Source organism: Pseudorca crassidens, chromosome 14, assembly GCF_039906515.1.
Source record: "Pseudorca crassidens isolate mPseCra1 chromosome 14, mPseCra1.hap1, whole genome shotgun sequence".
In the NCBI taxonomy this organism is placed as follows: Eukaryota; Metazoa; Chordata; class Mammalia; order Artiodactyla; family Delphinidae; genus Pseudorca; species Pseudorca crassidens.
In genome coordinates, this window is record NC_090309.1 from 45,319,589 (window position 1) to 45,341,253 (window position 21,665).

General features: G+C 35.5%; 1 protein-coding gene across 4 annotated transcripts in view; it reads left to right on the top strand.

Annotated features, from left to right (window-relative positions):
* Positions 1 to 21,665, top strand: part of RTN4 (reticulon 4) — a 66,739-nt gene that overhangs the window by 40,300 nt on the left and 4,774 nt on the right. For all 4 annotated transcript variants that reach the window (XM_067705009.1, XM_067705010.1, XM_067705011.1 and 1 more), the window contains 2 exons: positions 11,055 to 11,262; positions 14,713 to 14,851. In XM_067705009.1, the coding sequence (XP_067561110.1) occupies positions 11,055 to 11,262; positions 14,713 to 14,851 (347 nt within the window). The remainder of the gene's footprint in view (positions 1 to 11,054; positions 11,263 to 14,712; positions 14,852 to 21,665) is intronic.

The window sequence follows — 21,665 nt, forward strand, 5'->3', positions numbered from 1 at the left end:
ATTTAGGAATTACTACTCTCAGATTACCCAAAATTCTGATTTTCCATAAGAATAGCTGTTGCTAGTGTATAGTTGTTGTATATACTCATTTGTGTATTTTTTTCCACTTAAATAATCTAAAATTAAAATAGATTATCCTGGTCAGTGATGTGAATACTTTACCTTATTTCATTATCTGTACTATTAGCTATTTATTCATTGAGCATTTATACTGAGTGTGTGCCATAGGTGTGTAAGGTTATAGAAGTATAACTATAACTAGTTTACCTACTAGTGAAGTTGATTCTCTTTTTAAACTAGTAATTTGCTCAGACTTTTCCCCCTATTCCAGTTTATTAAGCTTTTCAGGTTTATAGGGTTATGGAACAGTATGTTTTCCATTTAGTTTTTATTAGTAGAAAACAGGATTTTGGCAGCAATTTCCTATTTCTAAGGTTTGGTGCCTATTTCTTGTAATGTGTGTATGCCAACAAGAAGTAAAGTTGGAAGTGGGAAGTTAGAATTATTTTCTGCTGTATTTTTTGTCATCTTCTAATAAAGCTGGAAATGGAATGTGGGATTAAAGGAAGTGTTGAAAACAACATGAACTAATTAATTAAATAAATTGTTGTGGTGGTTATTGAACCTCACTGTTTTCAGTCTCAGAGAAATTTGGATTTTCCTAAGAAGGCAGCAACAATCATAGGTAGTTTTACCTTCCTTCAGTATATTAAGACATTTTCTACTTGAGGATACTTAATATAAGAGAAACAAGCACTTAAAGTAAGCTCAAATTTCATGGCAAATAACGGAGGGAAAAAGATTTGGTTAAGACTTGAAACATAAAACCAACAGTTATGAAAATAAGTTTTAGTTTATTTTTAACAAAGTTTAGGTTGTAATCACAGCTGTGCATAAGTCTTAGAATGAACAGAGATGAATCAAGCTTTTGGGCTTTTTGGTGTGTATTTTTTACTAGAAAATTGTTTGGTAGCACAACATGATATTTTTGTGGTTGAATTTTCACAGTGGATCACATGTAATGTCCTTTTACAAAAATGTTCAAGGGTTTTAATGACTTTCCTCGTGGCTTCTCTTAATCTTTTGAGGTCAGATATTCTGTTTTGAAGTGCCTATTGGACTGTCAATCTCTTTTGGAGTAATTCTCCAACATCACTCAAAACATTAACCGTACAAAATGCTACATTATTAGGAAGATCTGCAGTTTTGTGTTGTGGTTGATTTGTGTTGTCTTATCTATTAATATCTATCTAGCTATAGCTATTTATAGTTTTAATTTATTTTTTTCAGAGAGAGGGACAATTTAGATGGCTTCTAGGAACTACAATTTGCAATTTGAACAGAACATGATTTACTCCTATTACTGAATCTATGTTACTGGAATTTACTGGTCTGTGTATATAACTCTGCTCATGGTGTTAGTTAATTACTTCTCTCTTTAAATTGGGGTTGAAACACTATTTGGAATCCTCAAGTAGGGTAAAAAGCAAACTTGAGTACTGATAAATTCCTTTAAATACAAAATATGTGGTATGATGTAAAGAGTGAGACCTTCACAGTCAGACCTGAATTTCAATCAGTAACCCTGCACAATTTATTTAATAATACTTCTGAGCCTCGATTGCCTTATGTATAAAGTGCAGATAATAAACACTTTATAGAGTTGTTGTGATTAGTGATAATGTATATAAAGTACTTGCACAGTTCCTTGCTCAGAATAGGGGATTACTAAATTTTTATAGAAAGGGCAAATACAGAATTTATACTAGTTTTATGTAAAATATTTCTTCCTTAGATGTGTGGTTGTTGAAATGGACAACATACTGTAAAGTTGTCAGAAGTAAGACAGGGAAGCTTTAGTGATGAAAAAGACAAGGACCTGAAATTGTATCTTTTAAAAACTCTAGCTACAGGATGAGGAGAGATGGCCAAGAGAGATGCTGGTTTGCCAAGTATTTGGTTGAGATACTTTGTAGCAATACTAGGTATCCTTCAACCTGAAACTTGCTAACTGAAACCAAGTTAGCAGTGCTTTCAGAGAAAGTTGAACTCACCTTTTAAATAATCAGAGCTTAATTAAGCATCGTATTTAATATTTGATTGCCCTGCCTGACTGTATCTCTTCAGACATTACTTTTATTTAGTGTGTTTAATTCATCAAGCATTTCCATGTGTGAAATCTCCATTCATTTTCAACTAACTTGTTAGGTGGCTATCATTTTTCTAATTTTACATGATGGTAACTAGAAGGAAGAAATAGGACTCAAGCTCCTCTTACCGTGTTTGCTGAAAGAGTTAAGCTCCCACTCTGCACAGATATTTTTGTGGACCACCACCTGTCATTTTTTAGCCAAGTGAATGGTTATTATATGGAGATAAAATGCTTACTATGCGGTAATAAATGATCAACTCTGAATTCTAGTCACTTTTCCTGGCAATTGGGAAGAATTTGATTTAAGGATTGTGATTTCTAATAAATACATAATTATTTATTAATATAAAGACCATGGTTGTGAAAAATAACAACTGAAAATTTAGTATCATTCTAATATTCATATGTTTATTTATTAACTTCCTTTTTAACTGCCTTTCTCCCTTTCTCATTCTTCATCTGACTTTATTAAAGAGAACTTAATATTTGCTTTTGCTTAGGAAGTAGGCATTTTACTGCTAGCTGTTCCTTGTTCTCCCAGTATTTTGGGGACCACCTAGTTCAATGTTTTTTTCCACCCAGACAAAAGATTTAAAAATTGAAACCTGACTTCAGGCTGTTCAAGGAAGAGCTACAGTAAGAATTTGATTTGAGGCAAAATGTAATTGGATGGCTCCTGCATGTAAGGCTGGCACTATTTTTAGCTATGACAGATGACAGTTAATGATTACCAGATGTAGGCAACTCGTCTTACTCTGCATTGGGCCAGAAGTGTTTCTTTTGAATAAGAGATGATAGTGTACTGAATTATTTTAAATGAAAATTTTAGTTTGATAAATTGCTACTGCTTAAAGCACTATCAAAATAAAGATTTTTCACATTTTCATTTGGAAAACAAAAGTGGGGAAGCACTGCAGGGAATAAATCACTTTTTTTTAAGTGACAAAAATTTGTTTAAATTGATCAAAATTATTTTAGTAATACACAAGCATCCTCCATTGTTATAAGAGGAAAAAGCACTGTTAGATTAATTTCAGATCTTTAAAAGGATATTTCATGAACATTTTATTTAAGAATAAAGTTTACATCACAGTAGGTTGCCTTGCATGATTAACACTCCATTCTGCAGTGCAGAAGGAAACTTCAGGAATCATGAAGGTTTAAATTTTCCTTTACAAGCCCTTTGTCTTAATTTTGGTTTCTCACGGATAAAGAGGCCATTGAACTCTTCCTTCATAAACAAAACTAATAAAGTGATTACAGAGGAATCCAAAATTAGCATTTTAGTGACCCTATAGTTCTTATTTAAAGATGTTCTTTATTTTAATTTGAAAATATTACAGTCTTTAATTATTCTTAGGAATAGAAACATTTTAATCTGATCACTATTCAGACAGTGCAGCAAATATTAATGAAGCAGGTAATGAGAATATAAAGATGAAATGCATTTAAGCAGCCCTTCAGGGTCTAGTAAGGAGAGACAAGCCTGTAAAACAATATTTACTGTTTTATAAATTATCTGAAAGCATTGCTATTTGTTACTTAATAAGTGTGGATATCTGATGGTAGTTTAAATAAAACAAATGTTAAATCCAAAGCACAGAAAAATTTTTTGAATAATTAGGATTAGTGCATGCTTTAAACTGGCATTAAGTGTGCATTCATTGTAATCAATTAGTAATATTTATTGAAGGTTTAGTTGGTTCAGGCTTTGTGCTTAGCTCTGGAGATGTGGTAGGTAGTAAGATAAAATGCTGTCTTCTGGGGCTTACAACCTAGCAGAGAAACATGTTTAAAATGAGTTTGTTTTTTTTTTAATTAAGTGTACATACAGCTCATTGACTTAGTATACTTATGGAATTGTGCAGCCATCACCATCATTTAATTTCAGAACATTTTCATTCCCCCCCCCCAAAAAAAAAATCTTAAACCCATCATCAGTCACTCGCCATCTCTCCTCCTCCCAGTTACTGGCAACCACAAATCTACTTTCTGCCTCTCTAGAACTGCCTATTCTAGACACTTCATGTAAACAGAACCATACGACTGTGTAACCTTTTGTGTTTGCCTTCTTTAACTTAGCATAATATTTTCAAGCCTCATCCATGCTGTAGCATGTTATCAGCACTTCATTCCTTTTTATTGCCCAATAATATTCCATTGTACGAATATTTTGTTTATTCATTAGTTGATGGACATTTGGGCTGTTTCCACTTTGGGTTATTATGAATAATGCTGCTGTGAACATTTGTGTACATAGATTTTTTTCTAGTCTTTTGGGTGGAAATTCCTAGGTGTGGAATTGCTGGGTCATACGGTAACTCTCTGTTTAACTTTCTGAGGAATTGCCGAACAGTTTTTCACAGTGGCTGAATTTTACATTCCCATCAGCAATGTAAGAGGATTCCAATCATCATCACTCTTGGCAACATTTGTCATTGTCCATCTTTTTTACTTTAGCCATCCTAGTGTGTCTGAAGTGGTATCTGATTGTGGTTTTGGTTTGCATTTCTCTGATGACTAATGATGTTGAGCATCTTTTCATTGCTTACTGGCAATTTGTATGTATTCTTTGGAGAAATTAATATTCAAATCCTTTGCCCATTTTTAATTGGTTTGTCTTTTTATTGTTGAGTTGTAAGAAGTTTTTTTAATATATTCTGAATACAAGTCTTTTATCAGATATTTAATTTGTAAATATTTTCTCCCATTCTGTGGTTGAATTTTCACCTTGATAGTGTCCTTTAAAGCACAAAAGTTTTTAATTTATTGAGGTCAATTTATCTGTTTTTTTTTTTTTTTTTAAACTGCTTCTGCTGTTGGTGACATATCTAAGAAACCATTGCCTAATCCAAAATCATGAAGATTTATACCTATTTTTTTCTTCTAAGTTTTGTACTTTAAACTCATTGGGTCTTTAATCCATTTTAAGTTAATTTTTGTATATGGTGAAATGTATGGGTGCAACTTCAGTCTTTTGCAGTTAGATATCCAGTTGTCCCAGCACCATTTGTTGAAAAAACTATTCTTTTCCCCTTTGAATGTCTTGGCATCCTTGTCAAAATCAGTTGACCATAATGTAAATGTAATTTCTGGACTCTTCATTTTATTCCATAATCTGTCCATCCTTCTGCAGCTACCAAACTGATTACTGTAGCTTTGTTGGAAGTTTTGAAAAGGGGAAGTGTGAATTCTCCAACTTTGTTGTTTTTTACAATTGTTTTTGGCTATTCTGGATCTCTTGCATTTCTATAGGAATTCTGCAACTGGTATGTCAGTTTTGGCTAAAAGGCAGCTAGGATTTTGATAGAGATTGCTCTGTAGATCAATTACCATTTTAATAATAGTGCCTTTTAATCTATAAACATGGGATGTCTTTCCATTTATTCGTCTTCTTTAATTTCTTTCAACAATACTTTGTAGTTTTCAGTTTCTGATACTTTGTAGTTTTCAGTTTCTGATACTTTGTAGTTTTCAGTTTCTGAGTCTTTCACTCTTTTTAAACTCTTTTTGATGCTACTGTAAATGGAATTATTTTCTTAATCCATTTTCAGATCGTTTGTTGCTAGTATAGAAATACAATTGATTTTTGTGTATTGATTTTTTTTTTTTTTAATCCTGCAACCTTTCTGGACTTGTTCATTAGTTCTAGTAGTTTTTTGGTGGATTCCTTAGGATTTTCCACCTACAACATCATGTTATTTGCAAATAGAGATTGTTGCATTTCTTCCTTTACAATCTGCATATCTTTTATTTTTTTTCTTGACTAATTGCCCTGCCTCCATACCCCCCCAGGACAGTGTTGAATAGCAAGTTGAAAGAGGGGATATCCTAGCCTAGTTCTTGGCCTTAGTGGGTGGGAACGCTTTCAGTCTTTCACCATTAAGTATGATGTTAGCTGTGGGTTTTTTGTAGATAACCTTTATCAGCTTGAGGACATTCCTTCCATTCCTATTCCTAGTTTGTCAGGTGTTTTTATAATGAAAGGGTCTTGGATTTTGTCAGATGCTTCTTCTGTGTCTAGTTGTGATGATCATGTGGGGTTTCGTCCTTGATTCTTTTAATATGGTGTATTATTGATTGGTTTTCATATGTTGAACCAACCTCGTATCCCTGTGATAAATACCACTTGGCCATGGTGTATAATCCTTTTTATGTGTTGCTAGATTCAGATTGCTAGTACTTTGTTGAGGATTATTTTGTCTGTATTCATAAGGAATCTTGGTCTGTAGTTTTCTTTTCTTGTGATGTGTCTGCCTGATTTTGGTATCAGGATTGAGCAAACATCTAAATTAACTAATGGATATAAATTTCTTGATGGATATTAGAAGCAATAGTGTTTCAATATATTTCTCAGAAAGGGTTTTAATAAAACTTTATGACTCCCTCCATTGAGAATCAACAATCCTGGATAAACGTAATCTTCCAAAGTTTTTTCATTTAAACCAATTTAAATAATCTGAGACCTGAAATATTTGTGAGTGTCAATTAAGGTGGCTAGAAACTAATATTTTTTCATCCGTACAGCTTCACTAACAATTTCTTAAATTCCTTTACAAAAAAGGATTGAAATCCTTCTATACTTTGCACAATGACTGTGATAACAGTATAGATTGCCTCTCAGACCTTCCTATTCTAGGAAATATTACTTTTGTCTTACGTGTGCCTATCAGTACCTAGTTGTCCTGTCTCTCTTGACTCTTTTTCCCTTTGTTCCTCCTCTGTGCTTTAAGGCTCCACCAGGGCATCCCTGGGGCTTATTTCCACAAGACTCTCATGGTATCTGCTTTGAGAACTCTTGTATAACTATTTACGTATTTTCATGCAATATGTATCGACTTGCATACCAGATTTTCAGAGCTCTTCCAATTATTGAAAAGATCTCATTTCTAGGAACCATTTAATAGGTGGAAAGGAAGCAGTAGGTTATGGTTTACTGTACTTTCATGCAGTTAGGTTTATATTAGGCTGCAGTCACTGAATACTGCTGGATCATATACATGACTATTCCCATGTCATCAACTTTGGGGAAATTGACTTTATTATACCCAAAGCACCAGAATTTTAACTATCAGCTGTATGTACATATTAAGCTAGTAGGGAGGGTATTCTCTGCCCAATAGGAAAGCCTACTGGGAAAACCACACTCTTAATCAGATTCGTATGGTTCTTAAAAGATGCTTTCAACAGCTTGATTAATTATAGTTTTCTACTATGGAAACATACAGGTCAAGAATATTGGAATAGAGCTCTTTTCTCCTTTTTGGATTTAACTGTAGGTGAAGTATATATATTAAAATTTACAAGTTCCTTATCAATTAACCTATCTTGTTAATTTTACTTTCTTCTTGGCCTTTATGATTCATCTCACATGTAATAATTATCTGCTTATACTCTGCCTATTCATTATATGTGCAAATGTGTAACATTTTGAAGGACTTTAATGTGCTGGGCCTTTAATTTGGCATCATACATGAGTGTGAGCTTTATCAATAGGAAGCCTGTGTTAAAAATTCATGTTGTACCACTTATTAATTAAATCATTTGGGTCCAGTCATATAAGAGCTGGCTCTCACTTTCTTGTCTGAAAGCCTGCCTCATAGGGTTTTAAAAATTGAAAGAGGTAATGTCTACAGACAGTATTTGGTATAATTTAAGTGCCCAGTAAATGTTGACTCAGGAAATAAAGGGATATGTGGAGACTGTAGATCAGCAACCTGGAAAACATTTCTCAGGCCTAAAAAGTGTATAGCTTTTCAGTCTTTTTTTGGCACCTCTCATACTGTTGTCATAGTGACATAGTTCATGATCGCTTGAAAAATTATAGGAATATGAATTTGTTGTTCTCCTAAAGCTTTAATAATGTTTGACCAAAAAAGAAAGAGTTTCTAGGAAGGTGCATTTCAAAAACACTGATATAAATAAAAATATTTAAGCCTGTCTCCCCCCAGTAAATCTAGATCGAGAAAGGAAGCAGATATTTTAAAATTTTATTTGGCACAGATAATACAGCATTAAATCTCACTAATTTGGACGCACTGACTAGGAATTTGAATGCAAGATTGATATGTATCTTTGTACTAACTGTGAATCATGTTAGTTTCTGTGAGTCTAGAGGAAGTAGAGCCTCATCCAAAGTTATACAATGCAGAGCCAGTACTAGAATGTGGGTCTCTTGAGTCCCAGTCACTGATATTTCCTTGCACCATAGCCATCTACATAGAAATCATAGACTACTTATAAATAATTCTTATCTAGTCATTGAAACTGTTCAAACAGTAACTCTATTTTATTAGGTAATTTGGTTAGACGTTAATATATGTTGTATATACCTCTAAGCCTAAGTCATTTATTTCATAATCAGGTTTTACTGACTAGTTTTCTTTTTAGCACCTTTATTGGAGTATAATTGCTTTACAATGGTGTGTTAGTTTCTGCTGTATAACAAAGTGAACCAGCTATACGTATACATATATCCCCATATCCTCTCCCTCTTGCGTCTCCATCCCACCCCTCTAGGTGGACAGAAAGCACGGAGCTGATCTCCCTGTGCTATGCAGCTCCTTCCCACTAGCTATCTATTTTACATTTGGTAGTATATATGTCCATGCCACTCTCTCACTTTGTCCCAGCTTACCCTTCCCCCTCCCCATGTTCTCCAGTCCATTCTCTACGTCCGCTTCTTTATTCCTGTACTGACTAGTTTTTAATGATGGTAAGGAATAGTGAGGCTATCTGCATTTATTTTTTATCACTAATAGTGATTTTGAAGGTTAATAAATGTTTTGGAGCACTTTGAGGACCAGACATTTTTACAAAGGAGGGTTTTTTTCATATAAAACCAGGTTTGGGGTGTACCTTACTTGCTTATTCTTCTAGGTTGTCAACTTTTAGGTGCCCTATAATAGTGAAAACTTAGATGTTTTAAAATCCTTTTCCATGTGGTTTATAAAGTAACATGTTTGTGACATAACACAGCAATACAGTTTATTTAAAGTTACTCATAGGTTGACATTTTGTTTTCTTTTTCTCTGTATATTTATTTTTATTTATTTATTTATTTTTTTGCGGTACGCGGGCCTCTCACTGTTGTGGCCTCTCCCGTTGCGGAGCACAGGCTCCGGACGCGCAGGCTCAGCGGCCATGGCTCACGGGCCCAGCTGCTCCGCGGCGTGTGGGATCTTCCCGCACCGGGCACGAACCCGCGTCCCCTGCGGCAGGCGGACTCTCAACCACAGCGCCACCAGGGAAGCCCTAGGTTGAGTTTTTTGAACAGTATCAGCTCATTGAGTGTTTGCTGAATGTCAGAAAACTATTAGCATCGCTGTTATTTCTTTATTCAGTGTTTATTATTCATAGTGTAGATACACTATTTCAAGTTCTGGTCCTGTCGCAGTTGTGTTAGTATCTTGGTACAGTAGTAGAAACTAGTTGAATCGAACAAAACTGATGTAGATGTTTTCAGCAGAGTTGGAGCGAACTTGAAATAGGGAAAACTTTAATAAATAGTTGAAATCAGAGTTTGAAAACAAAGCCGTAAATCATATATAGGATGTTAAATTAATAGCATTCAAATCAAATCCTGTTTAGGAGAATGGAATAAATGTTCCCTAAACATAATAAATGTTGTTGAATCCCTGCTATGTGCGACACACTATGATGGGCATTTAAAATATCTTAATCAGTATTCAAATGATATTTAGTAATGGGAATTTAGGGCTTCATAATAATATCTAACATTTTACAGTTCACATGCATAATTTTTCCCACAAAAGTACCCTTAACAGGGGTACCGTTAAAGTCAAATACCTTCGAGGACCTGGGGATCAAGACCAAAGCAGCCCCCAGAAATGTGATTTTTCTTTGTCACCTCCTTCATCTTAAAAATGAACAACTATTTAAAATTGTACTCGAGAGTATATCCATATTTATTTTACTGTAAGATTGCTCCCCCCACCCTAACTGTCCACAGTCCAGAATGAGGTGAATTATGTTTAGCCTGTGAATTCAAGAGCCCCTTGGCACACTGCAGAATTCTCCTTGGGTTGTACATAACCTGATCTTGAAACCACAGGTCTCTGGTTATTTGATCCCCACAGTGGCCTGTGTCCATGGGCCAAGAGCAGACTTGTTAGGTTAAGCTTTGTCTGATTCCTTACTATTAATAAACGTTATATAACACTGCAACACATTTTTTCTTTGATACCTAAAGTTTTATGGCATTGCATGTACCTCCTCCTAGAGGGAGATAGCTTTTTAGGTAATCTAAAAAGGCTGTTTCCCTCTGTTATTTGCTTTGCAGGAAATTTTTGTTTAATGATAGCCAAGTTAGGTTACAATTTTGTTAAGTTTCTCAGAGATCTTTTAAAAGCAGAGCTGTGAAACTCATCTGTGTAGTTTTTAGTAAAGTTTTAGTTTCTTGGCATGTTTTTTTTTGAATTAGTGATTTTTCTGCAGATAAATATATTTTTGTGTCACTGAAATATCTTATTTTAGTGAGTGCATAAGATACTTTTTTTGTTATTTGAATATATCATGCATTTTGTGAAGATAAAAACCCTCAAGATGATTTTTAAGAAGCCTCTTGTTTTAGATTAGGTGTCCTGCTATGTTGGGCTTGAGAGATTTAATAATCTTGTAGAGCCAGGATGACTTGGACATGTAGGAAATAGATTTGAATGAGAAATATTTTATGGTAAGTGGAAATCAATATAAGGTGTTATGCTAATATACAGCTTAGGGTGGGTTTAAAATTTAGCTTATAAAGTTAATCTTTAGTATTTTAGGTTTTGGTTTATCTAGAGGCCTTTTTACTTTTGTGGGTGGAGTAAATATAAACGTGCCAAATACAAATGGGTAAAGTAATGTTCTAATTTCAGATTTCTTCTTTTTAAATTTTTAGTTGTTGACCTTCTCTATTGGAGAGACATTAAGAAGACTGGAGTGGTGTTTGGTGCCAGCTTATTCCTGCTGCTTTCATTGACGGTATTCAGCATTGTGAGTGTAACGGCCTACATTGCCTTGGCCCTGCTCTCTGTGACTATCAGCTTTAGGATATATAAGGGTGTGATCCAGGCTATCCAGAAATCTGATGAAGGCCACCCATTCAGGTGAGATGTTTGGAAAACAAGGCACACAGTTGGCAGCACTATAAACAAGAGTAGTATTGAGACTTCACTCTGCTATCTGTAGAGTTACAGGCATGCATTTTTTACTGCTAAAAGATAATTGCAAATGTTTGCTGAAAACCTATACCAAAAGCATCTGCATTTGAGATTTCCTAACAGTCATTTCATAGGCTCATGATGGAAAAGACTGGGTTTATGTATCATTCGCCTAACTCTACTACTTGTTAGTAATATTTATTTATTAGAAGTAGGTATTGGTTACCTAATTTTACTTGTATGGAAGCTGTATCTTTTTAACATGTTTGGGATTGGTGAGAGTTATATTTTCTTTATTGCTTACTTTTTATGCTATCTGATATTAGAAATACCTTTCTTTCCAATAGTATGTTAATATTTTTCTGTTATGCTTCCTCATCATGTCTATGTCTTTTCTTACCATTCCTTCTCTATCTAGTTTCTTCTTTTCCTTCCCTAAGGCATTACTTTTGTATTATCCTTTGGATAGCTCCTTTATTTCAGCATCTCCTTGCCTCTAAACCGTCATCTTCTTACCTTATTTTGACAAGTAGCATTATCTCTGCAATTGCTAATGGGGTGGATGCACCTCAGCTTTGGATCTTCTGACCTCACTTCATACTCATCACATTCCCCACCCTCACCTCCCTTTAAAAATTGAGATAAGTCTAATTCACATACTATAAAATTCAGTGGTTTTCAGTATATTCACTGAATTGTACAACTGTCACCATCTCACTCCAGACATTTTCATCACACCCAAAAGACACTCTGCATCAGTACCTCTCACAGCAACTCCCCACCCAGCCCCCCACAGCCACGAATTCATCATGTCTTTAAATGAGTCTTTTATCTCAGACTTGTCAATTTCTATCAGTTAACACCACTATTATCCTAATTTCAGGCTCCCGGTTTTCACGAAACTATGAGAATAGATACTACTCCATTTTACAGATGGGGAAACAAACTTTGAATTCAGTAACTTGAAATTGCAACTTCAAAATAGCAGAGTTATATCATGCCACAAATCGTAAAGGAATATGATTTTTAATTAGTTACACTGAAATATGTAAAAACATTGTCAAGCGAACAATTCTAAATTATCTATAAATTTTACATATTGTTTGATTTTTTAAAGAAGACTTTTAGAAGAAACTAGTGATTTCTTTATTTCCTTAGAAACACTGTCCTTAGCTCAAAGGCCTTTTATGGTTATTATAAAGTAAATTCAGCCAACATGCCAATTTAATAAGCCTTTTGGACAGTTTTCCAAGTTCTCCAGTCACAGTAAAGTTAATATCATACAGTTCTTATGTAATAACCTGTGGTCATTGGAAAATAGTGACGACTGTGCTGGCATTGCATTAGTATCACATAAATGCCAGTTGAATGAATGTAAAGATCCACAGGGTGCCATTGATGGAGAGTGCTGCCTTTGTGGCCTGCTGGCCAGGCATCCTGTCTTCAGCAAGAACAAAAGCAGTGGTACAAAGAAGCAGAATACCAGCTAAAGTCGTATCAGCCACTTTTCTAGATTTCTTAAAGCTGCATAAATAAATTTTTGCTGATTTAAGGGTAGGTGTGAATGTTTGACCATTTTTAACTTGATAATAATAACTTGCTATTTGTTGGCTAATAAATAACAAGTGTCCTATGCTAGACATTTGTACTAATGAAGATATATTCCTAGTCCTTGACAGTTTATACTTTAGTAGAAAAAAATATACAAGTATACACATGTTTATATTTCAGGGCTGGATATGGTAATTACTGTAAGAATAATACAAAAGAAAGCATTGTTAGAGTTACATAGTAGGGTTGGGAGAGGCATCGTGTATGGATGGAATTTGAGATGGTGCTGACTGACGGGTGTGCTATCTCCAGAGGTGAGAGGAGAGCACTGTGGATTGGGAAAACAGTGTGAGGAATAAAACTTCACATTAAGATGAAAAATGTTTGGTGAATGGCTCAAGTTTGAGCTACAACATTGTAGTGAGAAATAAGGTTGGAAGGATTTAGGAGGGCTGTGGTAGAAAAGTTGGAACCATAGAATCATAGAATGTTTGAGTCTGAATGGATTCAGGAAGTCTGTTTTTTAATTTTGTAGAGTTGGAACCATGACCTAAAGAAGTTCAATGCCTTTTGCAAGGTTACATAGCTAGGTGGTAGCATGCCTCCTAATTCCCACCTGAGTTCAACCTAAATAGCACTATCTAGTATAGCTCAAATAAAACGAATCTGGCATTGGCTGAAGGAGTGAATCAGAAGATAGATTAGAGACTGGTTTGGACACTGATAGACTATTCCAGTTTTTAAATAATGAGCACTTAAACTATAGTGATGGCATAGCGAATGTAAACGAGGAGGCACAGGGCTTCCCTGGTGGCGCAGTGGTTGAGAGTCTGCCTGCCGATGCAGAGGACGCGGGTTTGTGCCCCAGTCCAGGAAGATCCCACATGCCGTGGAGCGGCTGGGCCCGTGAGCCATGGCTGCTGAGCCTGTGCATTTGGGGCATATTTCAGGGGTAAAACTATGAGACAAGGAGTTATCAAAGAGGACTGTAATTTCCAGTGTAACTAGGGTCCACGGATATGGGGAGTTTTTGAGGAGGGACTGGGTAAAGAGTTGCTTCCAACAGATAAGAGAGAATCCTTAGCACTTCTGATTGCTCTAAGATAAATGGCTTCTTTGAAACAGTAACTAATGAAACAATTCTTTGCATTCCTGCCTACTTGACTTTTTCCCCCCATTACAGTTGTCTTCTTAAATTTTAACAATTCCAGCTGTATTCAGTATAGATTGGGGCATCTAAATGGACAGGAACTATTGTGTTTCACTGAGATTGACTTTTGGCAGCCATTTCACAATTGGGGGCTTGGCTTATTGGATAGTTTCCCCTAAAGATTAGGCTGAGAGAGTATAGTATTTGGAAATGAGTAGAAGTTTTGTTAGGAACAAAACTTTTTGATGGGATAACATTATGTCCTCCTGAAAAAACCAAATCCATAATAATCCATAATAATAACTACCATTTATTGAGTGCTTCTTCGTGCCTGATTGTGTTAAGCACATTACTCATTGAAATCTCAAGATAATCTACATTGTATAAGTGAGGAAACTGAGGTTACAGGGATGACTAAATAACTTTCAAACGTTACACAGCCAGGTAAGTGGTAGAGCTTAAGATTCAAGCTCAGATAGGTCTGGTTTCAAAGCGTCTGCTTTTTTTTCTATACCCGCGTTATCAATGAAATACCCCATGCTTGGTTTTTACATTGTGCTTAATTTGGAAAGAGTAGGCTTCCATAGTAAAATATTTTACTAATGTCCTCTTTTACAGATATATTATTGCTGATTGACAGACATCCAGGGAAAATCATCCAGTCAGTGACAGTTATGCTGTGTTTTGTTTTCTAGGGCGTATTTGGAATCTGAAGTTGCTATATCTGAGGAGTTGGTTCAGAAGTACAGTAATTCTGCTCTTGGCCATGTGAACTGCACGATAAAAGAACTCAGACGCCTCTTCTTAGTTGATGATTTAGTTGATTCTCTGAAGGTAAATTTACTTGCTTTCCATTTTTTGGCATACCCAGATTTTAATATCAGAGTTAAGAGAGTAAAATTCTATTTTCTATATTAAAGTAAATGATAAAGATGTAATGAAATCATTACTGTAAACTTGGGTTCCAAAATTCAGAATCTGATCAAATATTTAAGATGGAGGAAAGACAATTCCTTTTTAAAGAAAAATGTTATAAATTCATACTTTTAGAAATCATAAGGATTAAAAGTGAGAAGATAAAAGAGAGTTTTGGCTGTAAGAATAAAGATTATCTAATAGAGTTATTACCAGATATGATTTCATCTGCTTGACTTTGTTTTAGAGTCTAGCACTTAATTTCTTAGCTTGTGTGTGATTCATTCATACATATAAGCTATTTCATATTCTGTATACTTTCTTGGGATCTTTATTCTGGAAAAACTTTAATATTCTGAACACTTCGACTAATCACCAGTTGGTAAACTTTGGAATTTTCTTTAGTTTTTGGATCTTGCTACATAGCAGCTGTTAGAGTCTCACCTTGCAAGTAAGCTCCCCAAAGTTCAGACTGATTTAAAGCGAGCACTAAACTCGTCACGTAATGTGAACCCCAAGCACTGGGACTTTAGTGCTTTTCCTTTATGTGGAACCTGCCGTTTGTGTTGTGTGTATTATTGCCTGTGACTTAAGACGGACTTGTTTCCAATCTAAGCCTGGGTAGAAATGTACTGTGGTAGTAATTACCATAATTTCTCTTTCCCAATAGATATGTACAAGTTTGCAATTTACTGTGCAAACCAAGGATGTCATAGCAATTGGATGATTGGGTCTTTAGATTCGGTGAAACAATTTTTGAACTGGTCAGAATAGGTTTAAATGCTCAAAATGCTTTTGACAAATATCTTAGCCTTAATAGGCCAGTAAATAGACATTATTTTCAGCTGTGTGCTTCTCTCAGTTTATTAAGGCTTGGAACGTCCGTTACTAATAATATTAATGGTAAATAATTTAGTTAACTTTTATTATTATCTCTTGTGTAGATTGCTTGCATTTAGTGACTCATTCTGTAGTAGTGCTTTGAAATAATCTGATGTCAGTCTGTAAATTAAAATATCATAGTTATGTCATTTGGGATGTTTGATTAGTTTCAAAAGGGAACAAATAATATTTGGGAGTAAATCAAATAGAACCTTGTACACATGGGTCCTAGAAGAAACCAGCTCCTATTTATTGAAGTGGTATTCACAATATATAGCTTGAGTGCTCAGGTAGAACATGTTTGAAAAATTATTGAGGGGAAGGTACTAGTGCAGTTTAAGATGAAGGGTTGTGTGGGTAGGAGTTGATTGAGAAGAAACACTGTAAATAGTGATAACAGAGCTTCAAACAGCAAAGGGCCATCTCTGAATTTGGCAGTCAAAAATTGTTGGGGGGGCTGACTTCAAACAAAGGCATCATGAAACTTGATTGAGGAGTCACTGTTTTTATAGACTTAATAAAAACTGCAACAAAAATAAACTAAAAGTCATGTTTGCAGCGTATAGCAGTGAAGGTAGCTATGTATAATTTAACATTTTTCTTGAGAGAAGAGGCATTCTTGAAGATACCTGTTTAAAAATAAAACAAATTGATCTGGGAATGATTCATTCATTGTATTCCAGTTTTTACAAATTACAATTTAAAGTTTCCCCTTGTCTTTAATCAGTTGAAAACTTATTTGTTCTTTCAGAGTTTATTGTCATCTATACACAGTCCTCTGTGTAGACAGTTATGTAGGTGTGGAAATATTTGCCAAGGCTAAGGAAGTGAGAAAATGTTAGAGGAAGACTGATTAAATACTTTAGAAAGCCTTTAAAATCTGATTTGCACAGGTATTTGAAAATAGAATATGAGGAAATTTTATTAATAAATTTATGAGATAATTTCTTTTTGCTGTTAAATCTCATTTTAAAAATTTCTTTTGAAAATTACCTTGGGTTTTTGTGTGTTTTTTTTAAACAATTGTGTTATTATGAGGAAGCTAGCATAAGTGAGAGAAACAACTTGGTATATTCTTGCCTTGAGTGATTTTGCTAATTTGAAAGTAACGGGAAATGGCACATAACGAGATAGGTTACTTTCTGGAATGCTTTATTTTTATGAGTTTTTCTTATATTTTTAAAACATTCTTTGTTTCTTAATATTGGGTAAAAAAAGAGCTGCATTAGAAGTGTAGTTTACTACTTTTTCTCCTTAAGGATTAGAAAAGAGAAAAATAAAACTTATTTTTTTATTAAGTTTAAACTGAGTTTTAAAAGACTTAGTTTTTTATTAAGTTTAAAACTTATTTTTTTAATAAGTTTTTTTTTTTTTTTTTTGGTGGTACGCGGGCCTCTCACTGTTGTGGCCTCTGCCGTCGTGGAACGCAGGCTCAGCGGCCATGGCTCACGGGCCTAGCTGCTCTGAGGCATGTGGGATCTTCCCGGACCGGGGCACGAACCCGTATCCCCTGCATCGGCAGGTGGACTCTCAACCACTGTGCCACCAGGGAAGCCCTATTAAGTTTTTTTGAATGGTTTTCCCGAGTAGTGTTTTTGGCAAGCCCAGAGCTCAAGGAAAGCTGCTTGGTGACTTCTCCAGATGGCAATTCATTCAGGGCTCCAAATAAATAACAGTTGTTTCAACATATTAACACTTAGAATGAACTTTGCATTTAGGTCTCAAAATCTGTTGAGGCAAAGAATAAGGTAGGATGTTAGTCTTATTCTCCCAATGCAAAACCCTCATAATATACACGAAGGGTCTTCCTAGATAAACTTTGTGGTTCTTTTTGATTCTTCATGGGGGGACTTTTAAACCTTATGTCATTGTGTGTGAGTATTATAGATTTCATTTGTTTCTTCACTGAATTAAGGGTACTATAGAAACACAGGATACTTGCTTAATATGTCTTAATTGGAAAAAGCTGAGAAAAAAACAACACTTGTCTCTTTTCAAAATGACTTAATAGTATTCTTTTTCTAGAGAGAGTTCCTTGAGCATTTGCCACTCTTATCCCCCATAGTTTTTGTTCGTACAGAGAGCATTTTTAAAAAGAAAATTATTTTCCCTCTAACTCTGCTACTTTTTGCCTTTTGGCTACAGCAGTTGGCAGGAGAATCATATTCTTCCTCCCTAAAGCAAGCAAAAATGGTTTTTGCAGTTCTTTTTTTTTTCTTTCACTTTTTCAATGTAAAGGAAAAACCAATTTGCTCTGTTAAACTGATTTTATTTCCTTATATTCAGATTTTAAATTTGGAAAGTTTGCTAATAAATAGCCCCAGGCTCTCCAGTTTCCAGGTAAATTTGTGATCTTGTTAAATAACAGAGTTTTAAAAAAATTTATAGGATCCAGCTTTTGATTGGGATTACTTTTATCATATGGTTCATAGCTAGGAAAATGGAAACCACCCTGATTTCAAGAAAATGCAGTGGGAATTAGTCTCATTTATAAATCTTTTCTCATTTAGAAAATTGACATTGTATCAAGCTCTGTGGCTTTTTAAAAATAATAGCTTTTTAAAATTTGAAAGAGGTTTCTCTATAACTCACTGTCTTTATAAGTATTTCATGCCCGCAAATTTATATAATCTACATTGCGAGATTCTGGGTCATAATCACCGCTACTTCTATTTGAAACCTTCTTCCTCAGAAGTTAAAAAATATAGAGCCACTATTCTTACCATGTGAAATTTTTCTTCTCTTTGCTTATTATCATTTTTTTGGTGCTGTGAGAGAGAGGCTATTCTATACGTTATTCTAAAGAAATAACCAAACCCCAAGGTTCATCAGGCCTGTTGGAAAAGATTTGATGTGAGGTGGTGGTTCATCATTTGTGCCTGGTCTAGATCTCTTTTTGGTGGTTGACTTGGACAAATAAAAATAAGACATGTTCTGCAGATTTCTCCTTTTAAATTCTTGTGTACAGTTGACCCTTAAACAATTTGGGGATTAGGAACACTGACCCTCCTCACAGGTGAAAATCCATGTACAGTTTATAGTTGGCCCTCCATATCCCCGGTTCCTCCTCATCCAAGGCTCCTCTGAATCTGCGGTTCCTCTGGTATCCCTGGTTCCATATTCATGGATCCAGCCAACTGTGGATTGTGTAGTACTGTAGTATTTACTGTTGAGAAAAATATGCTGACAAGTGGACCTGTGGAGTTCAGACTCTTGTTGTTCAAAGGTCAACTGTAATTGTTCCATTTGTTTTGCTTCTTTGCAGTTACCTGCAAGCTTCTAAATCCTAGAAAAGATTTCAACTGTCTATAGATTGAGCAACAATCCATTTCCCAAAAGATTAATTCTAGTCAAATATTATGGGCAAAATCACTGAAAAAATATTTCTAATTCCATTCAGTAGCATTTATTTCAAACATTAGTGTAAAATTTTACCACAGGCAAATGTTTTGATCAATCCTCAGGATTTGTTTTAAAGTGGGTTTGTTATGTTGCATGCCAGACATAAGCTAAGGGGAGGAGAATGAATGGAAAGGGAAGTAAAGGAGGAGTGTTCTCTAGGAAAATTAAGCTGTGAAAGCTGTATATGTGTCCTTTTCTTGACAAGCCTAGTGTATATCACTTTATTATTCTCTGAGAAGTCCAGAAGAGCCTGGATAACTTTCTTTAACCTAGTGATACTCGTCAACTGTGTTTAAATAACCCATTACCACCAGAAAACTAGTATAAGATAGTTGAACAAATTTAAACCACCTAGTTAAGGTTTAATTCCATTTCTGTGATTGACCTTCTGTTAAGCTGTCTTTGAAAGGGGCTCTTGTTTTAAAACAATGGTTCTCAGCCTTGGCTGCGCACTGGAACCACTGGGGAGCTATAAGATAATACTTGGGAAGGGGAAGGGCTGGGGGTCCCATCCCCTGAAATTGTGATTTAATTTTTCTAAGGACACTGGTTGGAGAACACTGTTTTTAAAAGTTATGTCTTTAAGCTGTAAACTCTAGGCTATAGTTTTCCCCCTACGCTTACTTCTGCATCCCTTTTATTATAAAAGAAAAGCATGTGACAGTCTCCACTGGGCTCAGCTTTGGGACTTCTTGAGTAAGGCTCAGCTTTATTAGGGGGGTTCTGCCTTTTGAAACCTCAAATCCCAAGAAAAAGTCTAATACTTTTATGTACTAGATACTAAGACTAGGTGTTTTCGGCAGAGGTTCTTATTTTTCCGTCATATGTCTTTGGTTGATAAAGACTGGATTCTTTATGACAGTAGTTCTGTGACTAGCAGTGAAAATATATGTTAAAATTACAAGAAAATTTTTAGCTATGGTTGTCTGATCATCCGGTAACCATAATGTTCCAGAATTCAGTCTGAAATCTGAAAGTGAGCAAAAAAGGCCTGAATTCCAGGAATAGCTGACCCAAAAGAACATTAAAATCTAGCCCTCGGGCTCCTAGGCATTAATCAACATACACATTTTGACAGTTTCCTTTCTGGTTTCTTTGGCCCACAGAAAAATTAGACAGGAAATGGGCTGGGGAAAATGTGATACTAATGAATGAGGCTGAAGATGTCAAAAGTCAAATGATTTTCAGTGTTTAAAACTTCAGAAAAAGTTTGAAAATGTCAGAATTGCTAAAGTAATTTCTGAAATTCTGTTAAACGCCCTCCTCCCATTTTCCTTAAAAATGCCTCCCCACCCCACGGAGACATCATCTAATAAAAATATCTGCAGAGCTTTTCAATGAGATATGTATGTGATAGTCACTTAAATTGAATTCCCTTTTCCCCTGGACAAAAGACAAACAAGACATGGCCCTTGCCCTCTTCCGCTAAGTACTTACTAGACCTCCATTGTACTTTGCCCCTCTTTCCTCCAGTCTCATTAGTGCCTAAAGAGAGACGAGCCTTTGACTTTCTCAATTAATATGCATTGGCTGCAGTGTTGCCAAGAATTTGCCATAGAAGAGTACAGAATTTGTAGGTTTAAAGTGTTTATTGACCTTTTCCCTGCCTCTTTGTAATAGCATGTACATTCATGACCATTAATAAATGATTACTCTGTAAATGGTTTTACTATATAGCAGAGCAGAGATTCTGGAGTCAGATAAACCTGAGATCACTGTCACCTCTAGTCTGGCAACTTGCTTAATCTTTCTGTGTCTTGGTTTTCTCTTCTATGGGGATAATAACAGTATTTAACTTTTGGGGTTATGATGAGATTAACTGACCTAATGTATGTTCAAAAATTTGTTAGCTGCTGTTGTTATTGACAGTTTTAGTAATTGTGCGATTGCTAGATGCTGGTTCTTAACGCCTTTCTTTTCTGATGGTGTGTTCTCTGGAAACCCTTACCCAATATTTTCGTTTTGGGCCCCTGAAGTGTTAAATTTTCTCCAAACTTAGCTGCAACATTTAAAAATTCTGTGATAGCACATAAAAATGTGAATTTCTGGTCTCTGTCTTTAAATGGGAAAATTTGGCAACATTAGCCTGGAATACTTGCTCGGCAACAGTCTGTGGAGCTGGATTTTGTGTGTGCTCCTTGAGAGGGAGGATGCACATATCTGCCTCAGTCCGTACCAAGGCTCCCTCATGTGTTTATGTCACCTGCCTGGCCCCATAGACCTTTGAAGCCGCCCTCTGTTCCTCTCTTTGTGTCTGGATAGTCTGGCTTTTTTTTTTTTTTTTTTCCGGTACGCGGGCCTCTCACTGTTGTGGCCTCTCGCGTTGCGGAGCACAGGCTCCGGACGCGCAGGCTCAGCGGCCATGGCTCACGGGCCCAGCCGCTCCGCGGCATGTGGGATCTTCCCAGACCGGGACACGAACCCGTGTCCCCTGCATCGGCAGGCGGAC